Raw genomic sequence first — 20,734 nt, 5'->3', positions numbered from 1 at the left:
AGTAAGGTGAAAAGACAGCCTTCTGAATGGGAGAAAACAATAGCAAATGAAGCAACTGAGAAACAACTAATCTCAAAAATATACAAGCAACTTATGCAGCTCAACTCCAGAAAAATAAACGACCCAATCAAAAAATGGGCCAAAGAACTAAATAGACATTTCTCCAAAGAAGACATACAGATGGCTAACAAACACATGAAAAGATGCTCAACATCACTAATTATCAGAGAAATGCAAATCAAGACCACGATGAGGTTCCATTTCACACCAGTCAGAATGGCTGTGATCCAAAAGTCTACAAGCAATAAATGCTGGAGAGGATGTGGAGAAAAGGGAACCCTCTTACACTGTTGGTGGGAATGCAAACTAGTATAGCCACAATGGAAAACAGTGTGGAGATTCCTTAAAAAATTGCAAATAGAGCTGCCTTATGACCCAGCAATCCCACTGCTGGGCATACACACTGAGGAAACCAGAATTGAAAGAGACATATGTACCTTTGTATTATTTAATTAGATGTAAACTTACTGAAGCTTTATTTATTGTTTTATGACACTCTATGTAGGTTATTTAGCTATGTTGAGGTAAATCCAAAAGAAATAACTCTAAGAGTTGAAAATGAATACATCTGTGTGTGTGTGTGTGTGTATGTGTCTGTGTGTTGTGAGTATACAATGGTGGAGAGAAGGGAGTGCTGATTTTCAAAATAAACTTTGTATGATTATTTTTGTTTTATTTTTGCAAGTATGTACCCTTATAATTTCAATAAAAACAAAAATTCAAAATTAAAAGAAAATAACCCTTTTGTGACAAGTTATTATTTTAAAGCATTCAATTATATCATTCTCTTACCCAGTTCTTGCATCTGTATCTTTCATGTGTACCAATGTATGCAGACATACAGACAGACAGACAGACACACACACACACACACATTGTTCAGTAAAGAAAAGAAATGTAAGTTTGACAGTAATTTATAGGTTAATAAGTATACTGAGATTGAGTTACATCTTTCTTAATAAGTCAGTGTTGTGATTTTATATTTTTATACAGTGAGTATATGTACTATGCTTTTAATGACATCCTTCATCCACGAAAGCATGTAGCTTAATGGTTACTAAAGATTAGAAAAAATACATAATCCGATTTAAATCTGTTACATGACTTTTTGGGAAGATGCATATGCTTTTCAAGTGGCTCATTGGTAAAGAATCTGCTTGCCAATGCAGGAGACGTGGGTTTGATCCTTGGGTCAACAAGATCCCCTGGAGAAGGAAATGGCAGCCCACTCCAGTATTCTTGCCTGGGAAATCCCATGAACAGAGGAGCCTGGTGGGCTACCATCCATGGGGGTCACAAAAGAGTCAGACACAACAGCAACAATAAAATATTCAATTTGTCATTTTTTTAGTCTAATTTACTATTTAACACTTTCAACAATTAAAAACTCAGAAATCCATTTCTTAATGTTTGGACCATGATTCTTCACAGATTCCTAAATTCAGTATGAAATTAAATTATACATATTTATAGTTTTCTGTAGTGCCACACATTGCTTAACATTTTTAATTGTTCTATGTTTACTAGGTAGTTTAAAGGAGATTTACCTAGTGTATCACAGTGTAATTCAGTCCAATAAGAAAAACATAAAAAATGCTGCAGAGACAGCACACCCTGTGAGATTTTGCTCACTAAATTTGTGCCAGTGAGGCAGATTGATTGTGTGGTTTCCCAGCATTTCAGATGTCCTTCACTATATTTATAGCTACTTGTAAGTTATCTGTCTTCATGTGTGTGTGTGTGTAGATATAAATAGCCAGTGGTGCTTTCTTGGTTGACGTATGCAGCAGGAAAATGTAAAATCAGCAGTAAAGGACTTGATTTATTTCTAGTTGTAACCCTTCCTTTCCTACATTGCACCAGGTTTGGATACAAGCTAAACTGCTGGTGGACAATTTCTATTTTTATTTGGCATCCTTGACTGGACTTGTTTGTTTACACTAAGTCACTCAAGCCCTTCTTTTCCTTATGGGCCACTTATATGTCGTCTTGGCCAGTGTACAGAGTTGTGCTTCCTTACATGGTAGTCACTAGTCATATATATTTACATGAAAGCTGAAGTTAATTAAGATTAATTATTCTCAGTTAACATAACCACATTTTAAGTTCTCAGTATCCATATGTGGCTGCTGGATAGTACAGAACATTTCCATCATCACGGAAAGTTGTATTTGACTGTGCTAGTATCGATCTTTCCTTCTTTTTTATCCTTCCTGTTCCTGCTCTATATTTTCTTGCTTTATATTTTCCCTAAAGCTCTTGAAAATGAGCAAACATTGTTCACTATTTCCACCAAATTTTTTTTTTAATTCACCATCCTTCTGCCTTTCAAGGATATGCAACCTTCAGGTAAACATTTCATAGTAGTTATTCTGGATTTACAGCCATTTTTACAGGAAGGTAAGAAAAATCCTTCAAGTATTAAAAGAGAAGACTTTTGAATGACACTTGCCCCTTTTCTATTCACAAACATTTTTTCTACCAATGTTGAATAGGGACTGAAATCTTTTCTATATCAGAATATCATTCTTCTCTTGGAGGTATGTGTCTATTTGTATGACAGCTTCTAGGAAAGTATATAGAATGGCACACATCACAAAACTTTCAGTTTTCCCTCTTCATTAGTTTTAGTGTTAAAAAGTGTTGTAGACTCATAGTTCTGTTGATGTGATAAAACTTACATGAGTGAAAAAATCATGGACCTCTCAATTTTGTAATTACAGGGCTACTTGGGTAAAAACACATTTTTGGGGGTAAATTCTTTGTAAAGATTTGAGTTAAGAGAGGGCAAGACCAGTATGACTTCCCACCTACACACAGTTGACAATTAAAGAAGGTGGGGATTGGTTCTTAGCTCTGTAAATTCATCACACAGTATTTTAGAAAACATGTTACAGGAAGGGAGAGAGGCCTCATGCTTAAAGTAAAAGAGAAAGTTAAGGGATAAGATCAGTACATTGAATTATCTTGATAATCACTAACATCATCATCATCAGTGATAGTATCAAACACCTTGAATGAAGCCTACTGTCATGTTCTGTGTTAAACCTCTCCCATCAATGCAGTCTTCCACTCCTACCATCCCTGATTTGGGGACACAACACAGATCCAATGACAGTTAAGACTCAATATCCAGCAACTGTTGGGATTTAATCTATCATGATCACTCTTTACCTTGATCATCCCCCAAAATGGAGCCCTCTGTGTATACCCTGCCATTCCTGCTAGCTCTGTGCTCCCTCCCACCTGTTTTTTCTCTCTTCCCCTCTGCCCTCTAGGATATCTACATTTACATAAGTCCTTGATGTTTTGGGGAATTCCTTTCCCTTCACTATTTCTTCATGCTATGACCATGGCTATCTCTAGGGCTTTACTTCTTATATAGCCTTTTCTGTGGATCAGGGTGTGGCTCTAGAAATGATGCTTTCTGGAAGCCTTGTTCCCTGGGTTGATTTTTCTAGATGGTCTTTGTTACAAATGGCTGCCTCTTTGAATTTTGCATTATGTGAGTTTACCACTCTCTGGACATTGCTGCCAGCTAGGTGCATTGTACATTCTGCTCCCTACTCTTCTCATTTTCTGAGTGATTTCAGTGTCCATATGGAGGTCCATCCAGAACCCTGGTCTTTCAGTTCCTTGTCTTCATGTTTCCATTGATTTTCTTTATTCCCCTCAGCTCTTCTATTGGGAACCCATGTCCATCAATCATAATCAGATGAGGATGATGGTTTAGGAAACATACTTTTAGATATTACTTGACTTTAAAATGAGTTCATATTATGTTAATAAAAAAAAAGAATAAGATAGTACCTAGTGTTAGTTGCTCATTTGTGTCTGACTCTTTGATACCCCATGGACTATAGCCCACCAGACTCCTCTGTCCATGGAATTCTCCAGGCAAGAATAGTGGAGTGAGTTACCATTTCCTTCTCCATGATAGTACCTAAAAGTAATATAAATACTATTAAAATATGTGTAAGCAAAATATTGGTTTCTATTAATATAATAAGCAAAAAATGAAGAAAAAAAAACAACGAGAAGAGGTAAAATATAAATGAGACAAAATATAACTGGTTGTTGATAACTAATAATGAGAAATTCCAAGAGAAATAAGATCAAATGAAGTTTTAAGAGCTGAAATATGGTAGGGTAGTATTTATACATTATCTCTATCTTTATTCAGTTTAACCCTTGACATCTGTGTGCTGGTATCACTACAGATGAGTTGCTTGCTCAAAATAAATGAAACATCCATGAAAATAATTTACAGTATTTTTATGCTTTTATAATTCTGTTATAAGAACAGATTATTTACAAAAGATTGTGTGATGTGAGATGGTATTGGTAATGAGGTGGTCTGTGTCTTAGTCTGTTCAGACTGCTGTAACACAGTACCACAGACTGGGTGATTTATAAGTGACAAAAACTTATTTCTTACAGTTCGGGAGGCTGGATATATATAAGATTATGGCACCAGCCTATTAGGGTGAGGGCTCCCTTCTGAGTCGCAAACTTCTTGATGTGCCCTCACGAGATGGAAGAGGCTAGGAATCTCTCTGGAGTGTCTTTTATAAGGCACCAATTACAGTTACACGACTCTAATCCCCAGTCATGAGGCCTCATGGCTTAAGCACATCCCAAAGCCCCACCTCCTCATTTTATCATTTTTGGGGCTTAGGATTTCAACATATGAATTTGGGGGAGACATTTTCAGACCATAGCAGCCAGCTAGTGTTAAATAAAAACAAAATGAAAGCCCGAGAGTTTGCCTAGTTGGGTAATATGCATGGCAAGCTGTAAGTATACCCTTTTCATTATTAATATTTAGTTCTTATATTAAAAACTTATTTTTTTATTCTCTAGGTTCTTGAGATTATCACATGATGAGTATCTGGGGAATTCCTGAAAACCACTGATTGATTTGTCCTTCATATATTTTTAAAAATAATAATTTGTTGAATGGCAATTTCTGTAACATAAAATCAACCATTTGGAATTAATGCAGTGCCTTCACAATATGGTATAACCATGCCCTTTATCTCATTTCAAAGCATTTCCATCACTCCAAAGTAAAACCCTTTACCCATTAAGTGGTTTCTCCCCATCTGTCTTCCCACCAGCCACTCGCAGCCACCAATTTGCATCCAGTCTCTATGGATTTATCTCTTCTGGATATTTCGTGGAAAATCACCTTTCCAAAATTTCCTAAATTTTTCTTGTGTTTATTTGTAGTCACTCTCTCCTTTACTTTCAGGTTAGGGCAAACACTGATCTCATTTTGTTTGTGTAATTTTATCTTTCCACTCGTATGAATGAAATTATAAAGTATGTTGCCTTATCATTCTGGCTTCTCTCACTTAGAATAATACATTTGAAATCCATTCATATTTTTCTGTTTAACAGTAGTTCATTCTGGTTTATTGTTGAAATGTATTTTATTATATGTGTTTACCAAAATTTGTTACCTATTCAGTATTTGGAAGGAATTTGACTTGGTTTCAGGCTTTCACAATTATGAATAAGGCTACTAAAACATTTCCATTCAGTCTTTTGTATGAAAAAATTTTTGTTTTTCTTTGGTAAGCATCTAGGGTTGGGCATCTCTGAGTTTTATGTTAAGTATGTATTTAATTTTCTAAGAATCTGGAAAATGTTCCCCAAATGACAAGAAAATTTTACATTCCTGTCAGCAATTCATAAATGTATTAGGTGCCTGCATCTTTATCAGCACTTGGTAGTTATCATTTTTATTTAAGCATTTTGATAGGTGTGAAGTGTTAATCTTCTGTGATTTTAAATTGCATTTTTCTCATGTCTGATGATGTTAAACATCTTTTTATATGGTAACATGTCATATGTACATTTTCTTTCCTGAACTCTCTTTTCAAATCTTTTACATAGTTTTTCATTGGGTACTTGTTTTTTCTCTTAATCTTTGTGCATTATTTATATATTTAGGATGCAAATTGAATTTTTTCAGAAATAATGTTTTTTGACTAGTAATTTTAACATTATCATTAACAGAACAAATGTTTAAAATTTGATAAAGTACACTTTAACTATTTTTTATAGATGATTATTTTGATGTTGCACTTAAGAAATATTTTTCTCCTACATTTTCTTCTGCAAAGTTTATAGTTTTAGGCTCTATATTTAGGTCTTTGGTCCATTTTGAATTAATAGTAATTATTTCTAATGTCATTTATTTTTTTATTTTTAAGAATTCTATTTGGACTCATGAAAAATAAGCTAAGTCTTATGTTGAAAAAAAAAAGTGCTTTCAATGTCACAAGACAACTTTTTTTGAAACTCTCTTTTTTAAAAAACTGCCATTTTGCATAATAGCTCATTAGATCTCCTGAACTTACTCATCTGGCATAACTGAAACTTTGTACCCTTTGACCAACATCTCCCCATATCTTCCTTCCCCCAACCCTTGGCAACCACCATATACTCTCTGCTTCTGAGTTTGACTGTTTTAGATTCCACGTGTAGGTGAGATCATACATTATTTGTGTTTCTGTGTATGGTTTGTTTCATTTAGTATAATGTCCTTCAGCCCCATCCATGTTGTTGCAAATGGCAAATGCAGAAGCCTGCTGCTTTTAAAGATGAGAAATATTCCATTGTATGTGTGTATCACCTTTATTTTTTTATCCATTTATTTATCCATTCATCCTTTCATGAACATGTGGGCTATTTCCACATCATGACTATTGTGAATAATGTTGCAGTGATGATAGGAGTGCAGGTAATATTCTGAGATCCTGATTCCAGAGCCTTTGGGTTAAACTCAAAAGTGATATTGCTGGATAATATGTTCTGGTAACAGTATTGTACTTTATACTTGAAATTTGCTTAGAGGGTGGATCCTAAGTGTTCTTTCTCTCTCTCTCATGCATACATAGAAACACACACACATACACACACAGTAACTATGTGAGGTGAAGTGAAGTGAAGTCGCTCAGTCATGTCCGACTCTTTGCGACCCCATGGACTGTAGCCTACCAGGCTCCTCTGTCCATGGGATTTTCCAGGCAAGTGCGCTGGAGTGGATTGCCATTTCCTTCTCCAGGGGATCTTCCCGACCCAGGAATAAAACCCGGGTCTCCCGCATTGCAGGCAGACGCTTTACCGTCTGAGCCATGATGGATATATTAATAGCCTGATTGTGTTATTTTGTTATGTATATCAAATTATCAAGTTGGTAACTTTAAATATGTACAATAAAAAATAGTATAAAATGAAGTAGGTGAAGGGAATAAAGAGATACACACCTCCAATTATAAATAAACCACAGGAATGTAATATTCTGAGTAAGGAAAATGGTCAATGACATTGTAATAACTTTGTATGGGGACAGCTGATTACTAGACATATCATGGTGATCATCTCATATACAAATATCAAATCACTATGTAGTACACCTGAAACAACATAATAATGTACCCTGTTTTTAAATTCTAAAATATCACAATTTTTATACCAAAAATAGCCAGTTATAATGTATTTTTTGTCTAACAGGTGGCAGCGTACAACTTTAGCATTCAAGTTCGAGTTAATTTCTTTGCAGCTTCAGAACTTGACTCTCAATGTTGTTTGTCAGACTCTCATGTGATTCCAAATAGACCACCAGTTATTCGATCATGTCATATTCAAGCTACTGGTATGTAATATGAAACATTCAACTGATGTGCGTATCAACTATTTATTCTTATATAGCTAGAAGTTTAAAAAATTATAGCATGATATTCATTTTTTAAAAATAGAAATGCTAGAAAGTAAATTTAGTATATGGTTCTTGTGTATGTTTGTGAGTCTGTGAGAGTGAATTTTGATAAATAGCATGGATATACTGTCACATGATTTACCTTTGCTTAAAAAATAGGATGTAATTAAAAACAGAGGTCAGGTTAGTACTTTGTTTTTTGTGTGGGCAATTTAAATGATTATTTCAAAATAGAAATTGTTAAAATAAAATACATTTTAACAATGTATTTAAATACATTAAAATACATTTGTTATAAAATAAAATGATGAAAATTTTATTTAATGTTTTCCCCCCAAAGGGATGAGTTACTAAAGAACTAAGTACAAGTAAAGAAGGATAATTATTTTAAAATTTTGAATTATTTATTGAATATTTATTTATTCATTTTCTTCAAGTATTCAAGTATAAAACTGATGCCCTCTGCAGACTATACTTTTGACTGGCTTAGGCTTGCATTGTATTATGTGCTTACGTATTTTTCTTGAAAATTTAAGTCTAGCTTATATTATACTGTATTTTGTTTTTATTGTTCTGATGTTAGTTGTCTTTAATAATAAAATAGTGATCAGTTAGTAATTGTACTTGGCACCGAGTTAGAGAAGCCTCATTAAAGTAGCATATACACTATAGGGATTTATTTCACTCCCATCTAAAATACAGAATTGGTAATTGGTAATTCCACAACTGGTAGAGAAATTCCATGAAATTAAAAATGTGTTCCTTGTTTTAAGATATCTTTTTAAATTAGGCAAATTACTTTAATGAAAAAGAAAATATAATTCACTTATTTTATAATTAAAAATTAATGTATCATCATTAAGGAAAATTGGAAAATGTAGAAACACAGAAAACATCATCTGGAATGTGACTATTTATAATATACCATTATCAATAATTTGGTGTCTCACTCTTCTTTTGTTCCATATTTAGCTTTTATTAGTTTATTTATAGCATAGTGGAGATCTTACTGCCTATGTTAACTTAAAATCTGATCACCCGATAGAAACTTTACCATTGTCCTAAGTTGTTGCAGGTTTTTTCACTCTGGAAGTTAATGCTCTTGAGTTTTATAATGTTTTCCTAAATTGCTTCCTCAAAAACACTTTGCCATTATTTTCCATATTTCTTTTTCTGACTCCTATTGGTTAGATTTTGTACCTCTTTGATTATATTGTATATTTTAATTATTTTATATATTCTCCCTTAGTGTCCTTTTCCTCATTTTTTATTTTATTTCCCAGAATTTTTTTTCTGAACTATTTTATCTCTTAAAAAATTATCTTGGTGATTGTAAACTAATAAGATTTTCAAACATTTTGTCTTATTGTTTCTTTACTTATGGAGTTTTTTTAAAATGAAAGCAATACTTTTTGTCTGTAATTATATTATAAATATTTGAGCTTTTCTTCAGTTGAGTACATTGTCTCAATTTTTGCTGAGATATTTTTCCTTTATATCTGTCTCCCTCATGTTGAGGAGTTCCTTAAATGTCAGTTGAGTCTTGCCTATTCTCTTGTTTCTTAGTGAGTCTCACAGTGTTGGCTTCAGCACCAATTATTATATCTTTTCATGACAAACTGGATGCCAGTGAATGTTTTAATTTACGGGGGGGGGGGGGGGCCAACCAAAATATTAGTATGTGAGACCTTAATCTTGAGGAACAGTTTCTCCAGAAAATGTTTCTCTAATAATCTGTATTGGGTAGAATGTAGCTTTGTATAAGCAAAATTTGTTGTTCAGTCACTCAATCATGTCCAACATTTTGCAACCCCATGGACTGCAGCATGCCAGGCTTCCCTGTCCTTCACCATCTCCTGGAGCTTGCTCAAACTCATGTTCGTTAAGTCGGTGATGCCATCCAACCATCTCATTCCTCTATAGTCCCCTTCTCTTTCTGCCTTCAATCTTTCCCAGCATCAGGGCCTTTTCTAATGACTTAGCTCTTTGCATCAGGTGGCCAAAGTATTGAAGTTTCTGCTTCAGCATCAGTCCTTCCAATGAATATTCAGAACTGATTTCCTTTAGGATGGACTGGCTTGATGTGCTTGCATTCCAAGGGACTCTCAAGAGCCTTCTCCTATACCACAGTTCAAAAGCATCAATTCTTTATCTAATTGATAAAATAAAGATAAAATTCTCTTATATCAATTTATCTACTTGATAAGTGAAATAGAGATCACCAAATGGTGCCATAATATGGCAAAAGAGTGATTTGTTTTAAAAGATACAAGCAGTCTATTATTTTCACTGTTAATCCCCAATTGCCAATTTGAAAATAGGCAGAATATCTTAGCCATTTCTTGTATATGGGCCATAACATTGTCTTTTCCTAAGATTTCTCATGACAAGAGTTAGGGGTAACACAGTGATGGAAATTATCTGTGCCTTTCTCTTATTCTACATATCCTAACTTCCTGCCGAGGTATCTATTAATTCCACTGGTAAAATAAAATTGCTTGTAAGATATATGAGTTTTTGCATCAGAAATTGGTTTCTTTCCAGGGAATTATATTGCCAAAACATGTAACATTCTTTAGTTTTCATTAAGGATTATAAACATCCTCAAGTTAAGTTTCAAAAAGTATAGATTTTTCAGCTCTGGTTTATGGTTCAGCATAGAAAAAGCTTAGAAGTCACCACTCCATCCTTACAGCAAGTTAAAAAGCTAAGCAAACTGAAAAATCAACAGATCTTCTTAGATCTATAAGAAAAGTGAGGTCACAGGGCAAACTGATGCCTCTGAAAATGGAGAGAGTCATGGGCAAATACAGAAAATCACAACTTATTGAATGGAACAGAAACTCCAACATAGAACTTCCTTTGGGAATCAATGCCTGGATAAGGAAGCCTGTACTGTAACTGAGGAATTGCTGGAAGTTCAGCATGGACAAGTCTGAGAGCAACAGTTTCTATGGGGCCCCAGTCATACTCCATGGGGCCCCTTTCATACTTTTGTGAATTTTACCTCTAGGAGCTTGACTTGATTCTCTTAAGTGATTATGAGAGAAAAATACCCTTATGTTTCTGGCAAGGGTGAGGAAAAGGAATTTTGAAATATGCCAAAGCATTCTGTTCTACTTAACAAGGTCTGCCCTCTGGAGAAACTCATTGATCAGATCTTCCTGGGGTTTTATCAGAAACTCCCTGATCTCAGGGAAGGGAAATATCCAACTCCAGTCTCCTCTAACCTTCTCTGTGTGAGAAAAGAAATATTAATACTCAACTCAGCCCACTCTAACCATTTAGTCCTAAATTGGTAGTGGTGGTGTGCAGATTGAGAAAGACATGTAAAGTTCGTATTCTAGAGACATGGACTCACCAAAAGACTGAGATCTAATCATAAGATTATAGAATGTTTCTGCCCCCCACAACTTACCACTATATTACTAAAGGTCTGTTTTCAGCAGTTCCTTTTACCCAGTATATCATATCTAAGAATCAAGGAAAAATGTATAAGACATACTAAAAAGTGAAAAACACAGTTTTCAGAGACAGAACAAGAGTTGAAAACCAGATGCAGTTATGGCATAGATGTTGGAATTATCATATTGAGAATGTAAAATAACTGATTAATATGCTTATAACTCTAATGGATAAAGTAGACACCATGCAGGAACAGATGGGCAATATAAGCAAAGAAATTAAAATGCTAAGATCCAAAAGGAATGCTGTGGAGCAAAAACAGTGGAACAAAAATGAAGAATCTCATGAGTAGGATTATTAGTGGACTGGATGTGGCTGGGGAAAGAATCTCTGAGCTTGAGGATATCTCAATAGATATCTCCAAAGGAAAGCAAATATTAAAAAAAAAGACTGAAAAAAAAGAGAAAAAAGAACAGACTGAGTACTGTGGGACAACTACAAAATATTAATATGTGCATACTTGAAATGCCAGAGGGAGAAGAAAAAGTAACAAGAAATATTTGAAACATAATGACTGAGAATTTCCTCCAAATTAACGTCAGACACCAAGCCATAATTCAAGAAGCTCAGAGAATACCACACAGGATGAATGGCAAAAAAATAACACTTAGGAATATTATTTTCAAACTGCAAAAAAGTGAAAGATTGAAAAAATCCTCAGGATGTATGCACCTCAGTGTTCATTGCAGCACTGTTTACAATAGCCAGGACATGGAAGCAACCTAAATGTTCATCAGCAGGGGAATGGATATAAAAAACGTGCTATATATATATATACACAATGGAATATTATTCAGCCATAAAAGGAGCAAAAGAATGCCATTTGTACTGACATGGATGGACCTAGAGATTTTCATAGGAGTGAAGTGAGTCAGAAAGATAAATACATATTGTATAATTTAATTTACATGTAGAATCTAGAAAAATGGTACACATGAACTTCCTTGCAAAGCAGAAATGAATAGAGTCACAGACGTAGAAAACAAACTTAGAATTGCTAAGGTGGGAAAAGGGGCTAAGATAAATTGGGAGACTATAATTGGCATATATAGACTAAAATAGACTAAAATGAGAACCTGTTGTGTAGCACAGGGAACTCTACTCAGTTCTCTATTGTAGCCTAGATGAGAAGGGAATCTAAAAAAGAGTGGATATATGTATATATCTCATTCACTTTGCTGAATAGCAGAAGCTAACACAATACTGTAAAGTAACTATACTCCATAGAAATTAATTTTATAAAAGTCTAAAGTAATTCACAGGAAAAGACACCTTAATATACAAAGGAGAAAAGATAAAAGTAACATATGACTTCTGAGAAACTATGCAAACAAAAAGAGAATGGAGGGAAATATATAAAGTGTTGAGAGACAGAAAAATACCAACCTAGAATTCTGTACCTTGAGAAATTATCATTCAAAAGTAAAGGAGAATTAAAGCCTTTTACAAAAAAAATGAAACTTGAGGGGTTCTGTTGCCAAAAGACCAGTCTTGAAAGAAATTTTTTTTAATTAATAAGTTTATTTTAGTTAGAGGCTAATTACTTTACAATATTGTGGTTTTTGCCATACATTGATATGAATCACCCACAGGTGTTAAAAAGTTCTTTAGTAAAAAAAAAAAAAAAGTTCTTTAGTGAGAAGAAAATTGTTATAGGTGAAAAACTTGGATCTGTAAAGAAAAGAGCACTGGAAACAAAATAAAGGTAAAATAAGAGTTTTTATTTTTCATATTCTTAATCTAACATTTAAGTTTATTCGGTATAATAATAGCAGCAGTGTATTATTTCTATATATGCTTATGTATACTTATACATAAGTGAAATTAATGACAATAATGACATAAGCAGTGGTAGAGAGGGATTAAAATTATTTTGTTATTAAAAGGTCCTTGCAGATAAAGACAAATGCTCTGATATCACTTGCATATGGAATATAAAAATAAATTAATATATATATTAAAAAAAAAAGAAACAGACTCACATATATAGAGAACGAACTAGTGATTACCAGTGGGGAGTGGTGAGGTAGAGGTATATGGGTATCTCATGTATGTAAGTCTGGTTCACATTCAAAACTCAATTAATCAGTTTTCTTATCAGTAAAAAAGGACAACTGATAGCTTCCTTATGTACTTGGCAAAGTGGAAAGCACCATGGAAAGCACTAGTGAAGTAGAAGGTATATTTTAAATTAGCAAACTGTAACTTAAACTAAGGAAATTATAAATATTATAGAAATAGCCCCCAAATATCAGTTTTCTCTATTAAGAATATTCCCTAGGAATTTATTCTAAGAAAGGAAACAAAGGAATATGTAAAGATATTCATCAGAGCATTACCAAAGATGGTGAAATACTGGGAGTAGCCTAAATGTCCACTAGGGGATTGGCTAATCAGGTTATTCTTTGACTATGTTAAGGAATGTTATACCTCTATGAAAATTTATGGTATCTTGTTAAGTAAGAAAAAGTGCAGATTACAAAACCTATGGTTGTATGGCCATACTTTTGGGTTATGTCAATATATATATAAGAAAAATTATATGTAGACAAAACATGAACAGTAATGGTTACTGAGTGGATATAGTATAGGTAATTTTGAGGGGTGATTTTTTATGTTCTTACAGTTTTCTTTATAAAGAACATACAACTAAATTATTAGGAAAAAAAACTCACTGTAATCCATGATATTAGTGGATTTCCCCAGTTGCTCAGTGGTAAAGAACTGTTCTATGAAGTCAAATCCCTATGAAGTCAAATCCCTTATGACTATACAGTGGAAATGAGAAATAGATTTAAGGGACAAGATCTGATAGACAGAGTGACTGATTAACTATGGATGGAGGTTCGTGACATTGTACTGGAGACAGGAATCAAGACCATCCCCAAGAAAAAGAAATGCAAAAAAGCAAAATGGCTGTCTGAGGAGGCCTTACAAATAGCTGAGAAAAGATGGGAAGCAAAAAGCAAAGGAGAAAAGGAAAGACATACCCATTTGAATGCAGAGTTCCAAAGAATAGCAAGAAGAGATAAGAAAGCCTTCCTCAGCAATCAATGCAAAGAAATAGAGGAAAACAATGGAATAGGAAAGACTAGAGATCTCTTCAAGAAAATTAGAGATACCAAGGGAACATTTCATGCAAAGATGGGCTGAATAAAGGACAGAAATGGTAGGGACATAACAGAAGCAGAAGATATTAAGAGGTAGCAAGAATACACAGAAGAACTGAACAGAAAAGATCTTCACAATCCAGATAATCACGATGGTGTGATCACTCAGTTAGAGCCAGACATCCTGGAATGTGAAGTCAAATGGGTCTTAGGAAGCATCACTATGCACAAAGCCAGTGGAAGTGACGGAATTCCAGTTGAGCTATTTCAAATCCTGAAAGATGAGGCTGTGAAAGTGCTGCACTCAATATGTCAGCAAATTTAGAAAACTCAGCAATGGCCACAGGACTGGAAAAGGTCAGTTTTCATTCCAATCCCAAAGAAAGGCAGTGCCAAAGAATGCTCAAACTACCACAAAATTGCACTCATCTCACATGCTAGTAAAATAATGCTTAAAATTCTGCAAGCCAGGCTTCAGCAGTACGTGAACTGTGAACTTCCAGATGTTCAAGCTGGTTTTAGAAAAGGCAGAGGAATCAGAGATCAAATTGCCAACATCTGTTGGATCATTGAAAAAGCAAGAGAATTCATCTACTTCTACTTTAAAACATCTACTTCTGCCTTATTGATTATGCCAAAGCCTTTGACTGTGTAGATCACAACAAACTGTGGAAAATTCTTCAAGAGATGGTAATATCAGACCACCTTACCTGCCTCCTGAGAGATCTGTATGCAGGTCAAGAAGCAACAGTTAGAACTGGATATGGAGTAATGGACTGGTTCCAAATTGGGAAAGGAGTATGTCAAGGCTACATATTGTCACCCTGCTTATTTAACTTCTATGCAGAGTACATCGTGAGAAACACTGGGCTGGAAGAAGCAAAAGCTGGAATCAGGATTGCAGGGAGAAATATCAATAACCTCAGATATGCAGATGACACCACTCTTATTGCAGAAAGTGAAGAAGAACTAAAGAGCCTCTTGATGAAAGTGAAAGAGGAGAGTGAAAAAGTTGGCTTAAAGCTCAACATACAGAAAACAAAGGTATGGCATCTGGTCCCATCACTTCATGGGAAATAGATGGGGAAACAATGGAAACAGTGGCTGACTTTATTTTTTTGGGCTCCAAAATCACTGCAGATGGTGACTGCAGCCAATTAATTAAAAGACATTTACACCTTGGAAGGAAAGTTATGACCAACCTAGACAGCATACTGAAAAGGAGAGACATTACTTTGTCAACAAAGTTTTGTCTAGTCAAGGCTATGGTTTTTCCAGTGGTCATGTATGGATGTGAGAGTTGGACTGTGAAGAAAGCTGAGCACTGAAGAATTGATGCTTTTGAACTATGGTGTTGGAGAAGACTCTTGAGAGTCCCTTGGACTGCAAGGAGATCCAACCAGTCCATCCTAAGGGAAATCAGTTCCGAATATTCATTGGAAGGACTGATGCTGAAGCTGAAACTCCAATACTTTGGCCACCTGATGTGAAAAACTGACTGATTGGAAAAGACTCTGATGGTGGGAAAGATTGAGGGCAGGAGGAGAAGGGGACAACAGAGGATGAGATGGTTGGATGGCATCACCTACTCAATGGAAATGGGTTTGGGTGAACTCTGAGGTTTGGTGATGGACAGGGAGGCCTGGCGTGCTGCGGTTCATTGGGTCGCAAAGAATCAGACACGACTGAGCGACTTAAGTGAACAACTTTCTTTATAAAAAAATATACAACTAAGTTATTAGAAAAGAACTCAATGTAATCCATGACATTAATGGGTTTCCCCAGTTGCTCAGTGGTAAAGAATCCACCTGCAATGCTGGAGACATAGGAGATGCAGGTTTGACCCCTGTGTCAGGAATATCCCCTAGAGGAGAGCATGGTAATCCACTTCAGTATTTTTGCCTGGATAATTCCATGGACAGAGGAATGTGGCAGGCTACAGTCCATGGAGTCACAAAGAATCGAATATAACTGAAGTGACTAAGCATGCATGCATGTATCACATTAATAACCTAAAGATTAAAATACCATATGTTCATATCAATAGATGTAGGAAAAAAAACATTTTACAAAATCCATTACCCATTAAAAAAAAAAAAACAGTAAATGAGTGATGGAAGGGAAGTTTCTCAAGTTGATAAAAAATATCTGCATAAAAACCTCACAAATAAAATTCTTTTTTTTTAATATTGAAGTATAGTTGATTAACAATGGTGTCTTAGTTGCATATGTACAGCAAAATGATTCAGTTATCCATAGACATGTATCTATTCTTTTTCAAATTCTTTTTCCAATTAGGTCGTTACAGAATATTGGGCAGAGTTGCCTGTATAGTAGGTCCTTGTTGGTTATCCATTTTAAATGTAGCTTGAAGCTTTCTTGTTAAGGTCAGAAACCAGGATAGGCTATCCCCTCTCACCCCTCTTTCTCAACATTGTATAAGAAGACCTAGGTAATGTGGTAAGACAGAAAAAGGAGTTGAAATGTATACAGATTGGGAAGGAAGAACTAAAACTGCCTTTTACTTCACAGATGACATGATTGTCTGTCGAAAATCTGAGTGAGTTAAAAAAAAAAAAAACCTCATGGAACTAGTAATCTATTATAGTAAGGTTTCAGGATACAGGTTACTAAACAAAAGTCAGTTGCTTTTCTGTATGCATGCCCAGTCACTCAGTCATGCCCAACTCTTTGCAACCCCATGGACTGTAGCCCACCAGAGTCCTCTCTTCATTTGATTTTTCAGGCAAGAATACTCGAGTGGGTTGTCATTTTCCTCCTCCAAGGGACCTTCCTGACCCAGGGATCAAACTGACATCTCTTGGGTCTCCTGCATGGCAGGCGGATTCTTTACCACTGAGCCACCTGGGAGTACAAGTAGTGAAAAATGAAATTTAAAGTTAAATACAAAATACCATTTATATTAACACCCAACAAAAATGAAGTACTTATGTATAAATCGAACAATAAAGTTACAGATCTATATGAGAACTGCAAAACTCTGGTGAAAGATAACAAAGAATAATTAAATGGAGCAATGATTCTGTGTTAATGCATGGGAAGACTCAATATTGTCATGTTGGCTGTCCTTCCCAACTTGATCTAGAGATTCAATGCATTCCCAGTCAAAATCTCAGCAAGTTATTTTGTGGATATTGACAGACATATTGATTCAAAGTTTATATGAAAAGAGAAAAGACCCACAATGACCAGTGTGGTATTGAAGGAACAGAACAAAGAAGACAGACACTGCCTGACTTCAAGACTTACTACAATGGTGCAATAATCCAGAGAGTTTATTGACAAAGCTAGACAAATAGATCAATGGAACAGGAAAGAGAGCCCAGAAACAGCCCCACATAAATATAATAAGCTCATCTTTGACAAAGGAACAGAGGCAATACAACTCAGAATAGTGTTTTTTAAAAGAATGTGACTGAAAAACTAGACATCCACAAGTTTTAAAAGAAATGAATCTAGATACAGATTTTATCTACTTCACAAAAATTAACTCAAAATGATTACAGACCTAAATGTAAAAGGCAAAAGTATAAAACTCATAGAAGATAACATAGGAAAACATCCCTAAAATGACCTTGGGTTTGGCAGTGACCTTTTAGTTACATGAAAAAAGAGATATGATCTGTGAAAGAAAGAGTTAATAAGCTAGACCTCATAATAATAAAAATTTCTGCTCTGCAAAATATGCTATCAAGATACCAAAATGAAAAGCCACTGACTGGAGGGAAATATTTGCAAAAGACGTATCTAATAAAGAACTATTATCCAAAATAAAGAACTCTTTAAATTCAACAGTAAGAAAAACCATTTGAAACCTGGGCCAATGATATGAGCATACAACTTACCAATGGCAATACACCAAAGGTAGATAAGCATGTGAAAAAATGCTCCACGTCATATGTTATCAAGGAAATTAAAATTAAAACAACAGTAAGATAGCACTATGCCTCTATTAGAATGGCCAAAATCCAGAGCATTGACAATGCTAAATGCTGATGAGGATGTGGACAATAGGAACTGGTGTGAATGCAGTTGCTAGTGAGATTGCATTGCTGATGGAATTGAAAGATGGTACTACTACTTTGGAAAACAGTCGGTCATTTGGCGGTTTTTTCCCCAATGCTAAACATATTCTTACCATACAATGCAGCAGATTGCTGTCCTTTGTATTTACCCAAATGAGTTGAAAACTCATATTTACACAAAAATGTGCATGTAAGTTTTTATGGCAACTTTGTTTATCATTTCCAAAACTTGGAAGCAACCAAGGTGTTCTTCAGTAGCTGAATGGGTAAACTGCAGTATTGAGTTGGCCAAAAAGTTGTTATAATTTTTGCAGACAATGGAATATTATTTAGCACTAAAAAGAAATGAGCTATCAGATCATGAAAAGACATGGATGAATCTTAAATGTATAGCAGTGAGTGAAATAATCTAATCTCACAAGACTATATGCTGTATCATTCCAACTATATGACATTTTGGAAAATGCAAAACCATGGAGGCAATAAAAAGATCAGTGGCTTCCAAGGGTTATGAGTAGAAAGAGACAAATAGGTAGACCACAGAGGATTTGGGGGGCAGTGAATCTCCTCTGTGTGAAACAGTAATGCTAGATGTCCTTATACATTTGTTCAAACCTATAGAATGTACAATACTATGAATGATCCCCAATGTAAACAGTGAACATTGGGCTGTAATAATGTATCTGTGGTAGAGGATGTTGATAATGGAAGAGGCTGTGTGTGTGTGGCAGTGGGGAGGGGAATATAAGGGATATCTCTGTATTTTCTGCACAATTCTGTGAACTAAAATTACTCTAACAATCTATTTAAAAATATAAGATTTTCCAGCAGATAATAATTCCTTCTCTAATGTATTTTTATAGATAATTGTGTTCCTGATCTTCCATAGAATAACCATTTTCTCCCTAGAGCTTTTTGTTTCATGTATGCTTCATGATATGCCATATATATTTTTTCCCTTTATTACAATAATTTTTATTTCTATATTTCTTTTCACTTCTCTACTTCTGCATTGTTCAAACTTTACTATGGAGATCATTTTAATTTTGTCTACTTTTTTTCCTGAGATCAATATTTTGTATATTTTATGTTCTTTTATTGTCTCAAGGATACATTTTATATTTACTTGTAATTAACTACCATTACAAAATTGGAACTTATGATAATCCAAGTTATTCCTGAAATGTTTTTAAAAATAATTTTGTTCCCTGGCTGGAAATATAGCAATAGGTAAAAAATTTAAGGTAAAGTAAGAATTATCTGTGAGCTTACGTCATTAATATTTTAACAGTATGTTTCCTAGTGACTCAGATGGTAAAGAATATGCCTGCCAATGCAGGAGGTGTGGGTTTGATCCCTGAGTGGGAAAGATCCCCTGGAGAAGGGAATGGCTACCTGCCCCATTATTCTTCCTGGAGAATTCCATGGACAGAGGATCCCGGCAGGATCCAATCCTTGAGGTCGCAAAGAGTCAGACAGACTGAGCAACTAACACTTTCACTTTACTTTTACTTTCTTTTTGCAGTGTTGCAAGCACCACTGACATTATCCAGCACTCATTTTATCTTTGAAATCCCATTACATAGTCTGGATCCTAATAACAGGGTCACAAAAACTCAGGTATGTATAGAGAATTGATGCAGTTTACAATTTTTTTTTTCTGATTATGGTTTTTAGCTTATTAAGATGATTATTCTGAAGCCTGTGTTGTAAGAATATGTGTATATGTGTATATATATATATATATAGAGAGAGAGAGCATATGTCTCATAAGTAATAATCAAAGTATATAAACACATAAAAAGTCATTTACATATTTATATTTTAATATAAAACTAAAATATAAAATAAATTGAATGGTTATCTATTTTATACAAATAGAAGCTCTGGTTAAAATTCACATGAAATATGTTTCATACAGGTGAGGAAATTAACTGAGAGGCAATAATATAAATTGAAAAAGTCCAGATATATAGTCACTTCTATAATAATCTGCTGTTTTTCTTATTAGATATTTCTGCCTTTCTTCTAATTATGAATCCATCTGAAAAGATAAAGACATGCAAAAGAAAGAAGCTCAGGCATACATTGTATAAATTTGTATTTGTAGTGCTCCTTTTTTTGTCTTCTATATCACTTTTCCTGCATTTGTGAATAGAATCCTTTATATTGTAAAAGACACTTTGCCGATGTATAATGTAATTAAGATTAATGATCCTGAGCAAGAGGGATTATCTGAGATTATGCAGGTGGCCCCAGTTTTATCACATGAGAAGTTATAAACAGAGAACTTTTCTTGACTGTGGTCAGAAGTTGTGATGACA

The 20,734-nt window shown here is 34.6% G+C and overlaps 1 protein-coding gene across 1 annotated transcript in view; it reads left to right on the top strand.

The window, feature by feature from the left end:
- Positions 1-20,734, top strand: part of CFAP47 (cilia and flagella associated protein 47) — a 507,416-nt gene that overhangs the window by 95,912 nt on the left and 390,770 nt on the right. Inside the window, exons 22-23 of the mRNA XM_040265344.1 lie at positions 7,585-7,726; positions 19,936-20,030. Of these exons, the coding sequence (XP_040121278.1) occupies positions 7,585-7,726; positions 19,936-20,030 (237 nt within the window). The remainder of the gene's footprint in view (positions 1-7,584; positions 7,727-19,935; positions 20,031-20,734) is intronic.

This window comes from Oryx dammah, unplaced genomic scaffold (genome assembly GCF_014754425.2).
Source record: "Oryx dammah isolate SB20612 unplaced genomic scaffold, SCBI_Odam_1.1 HiC_scaffold_23, whole genome shotgun sequence".
NCBI classification, from domain to species: Eukaryota; Metazoa; Chordata; class Mammalia; order Artiodactyla; family Bovidae; genus Oryx; species Oryx dammah.
This window is presented reverse-complemented; position numbering and strand designations above follow the sequence as displayed.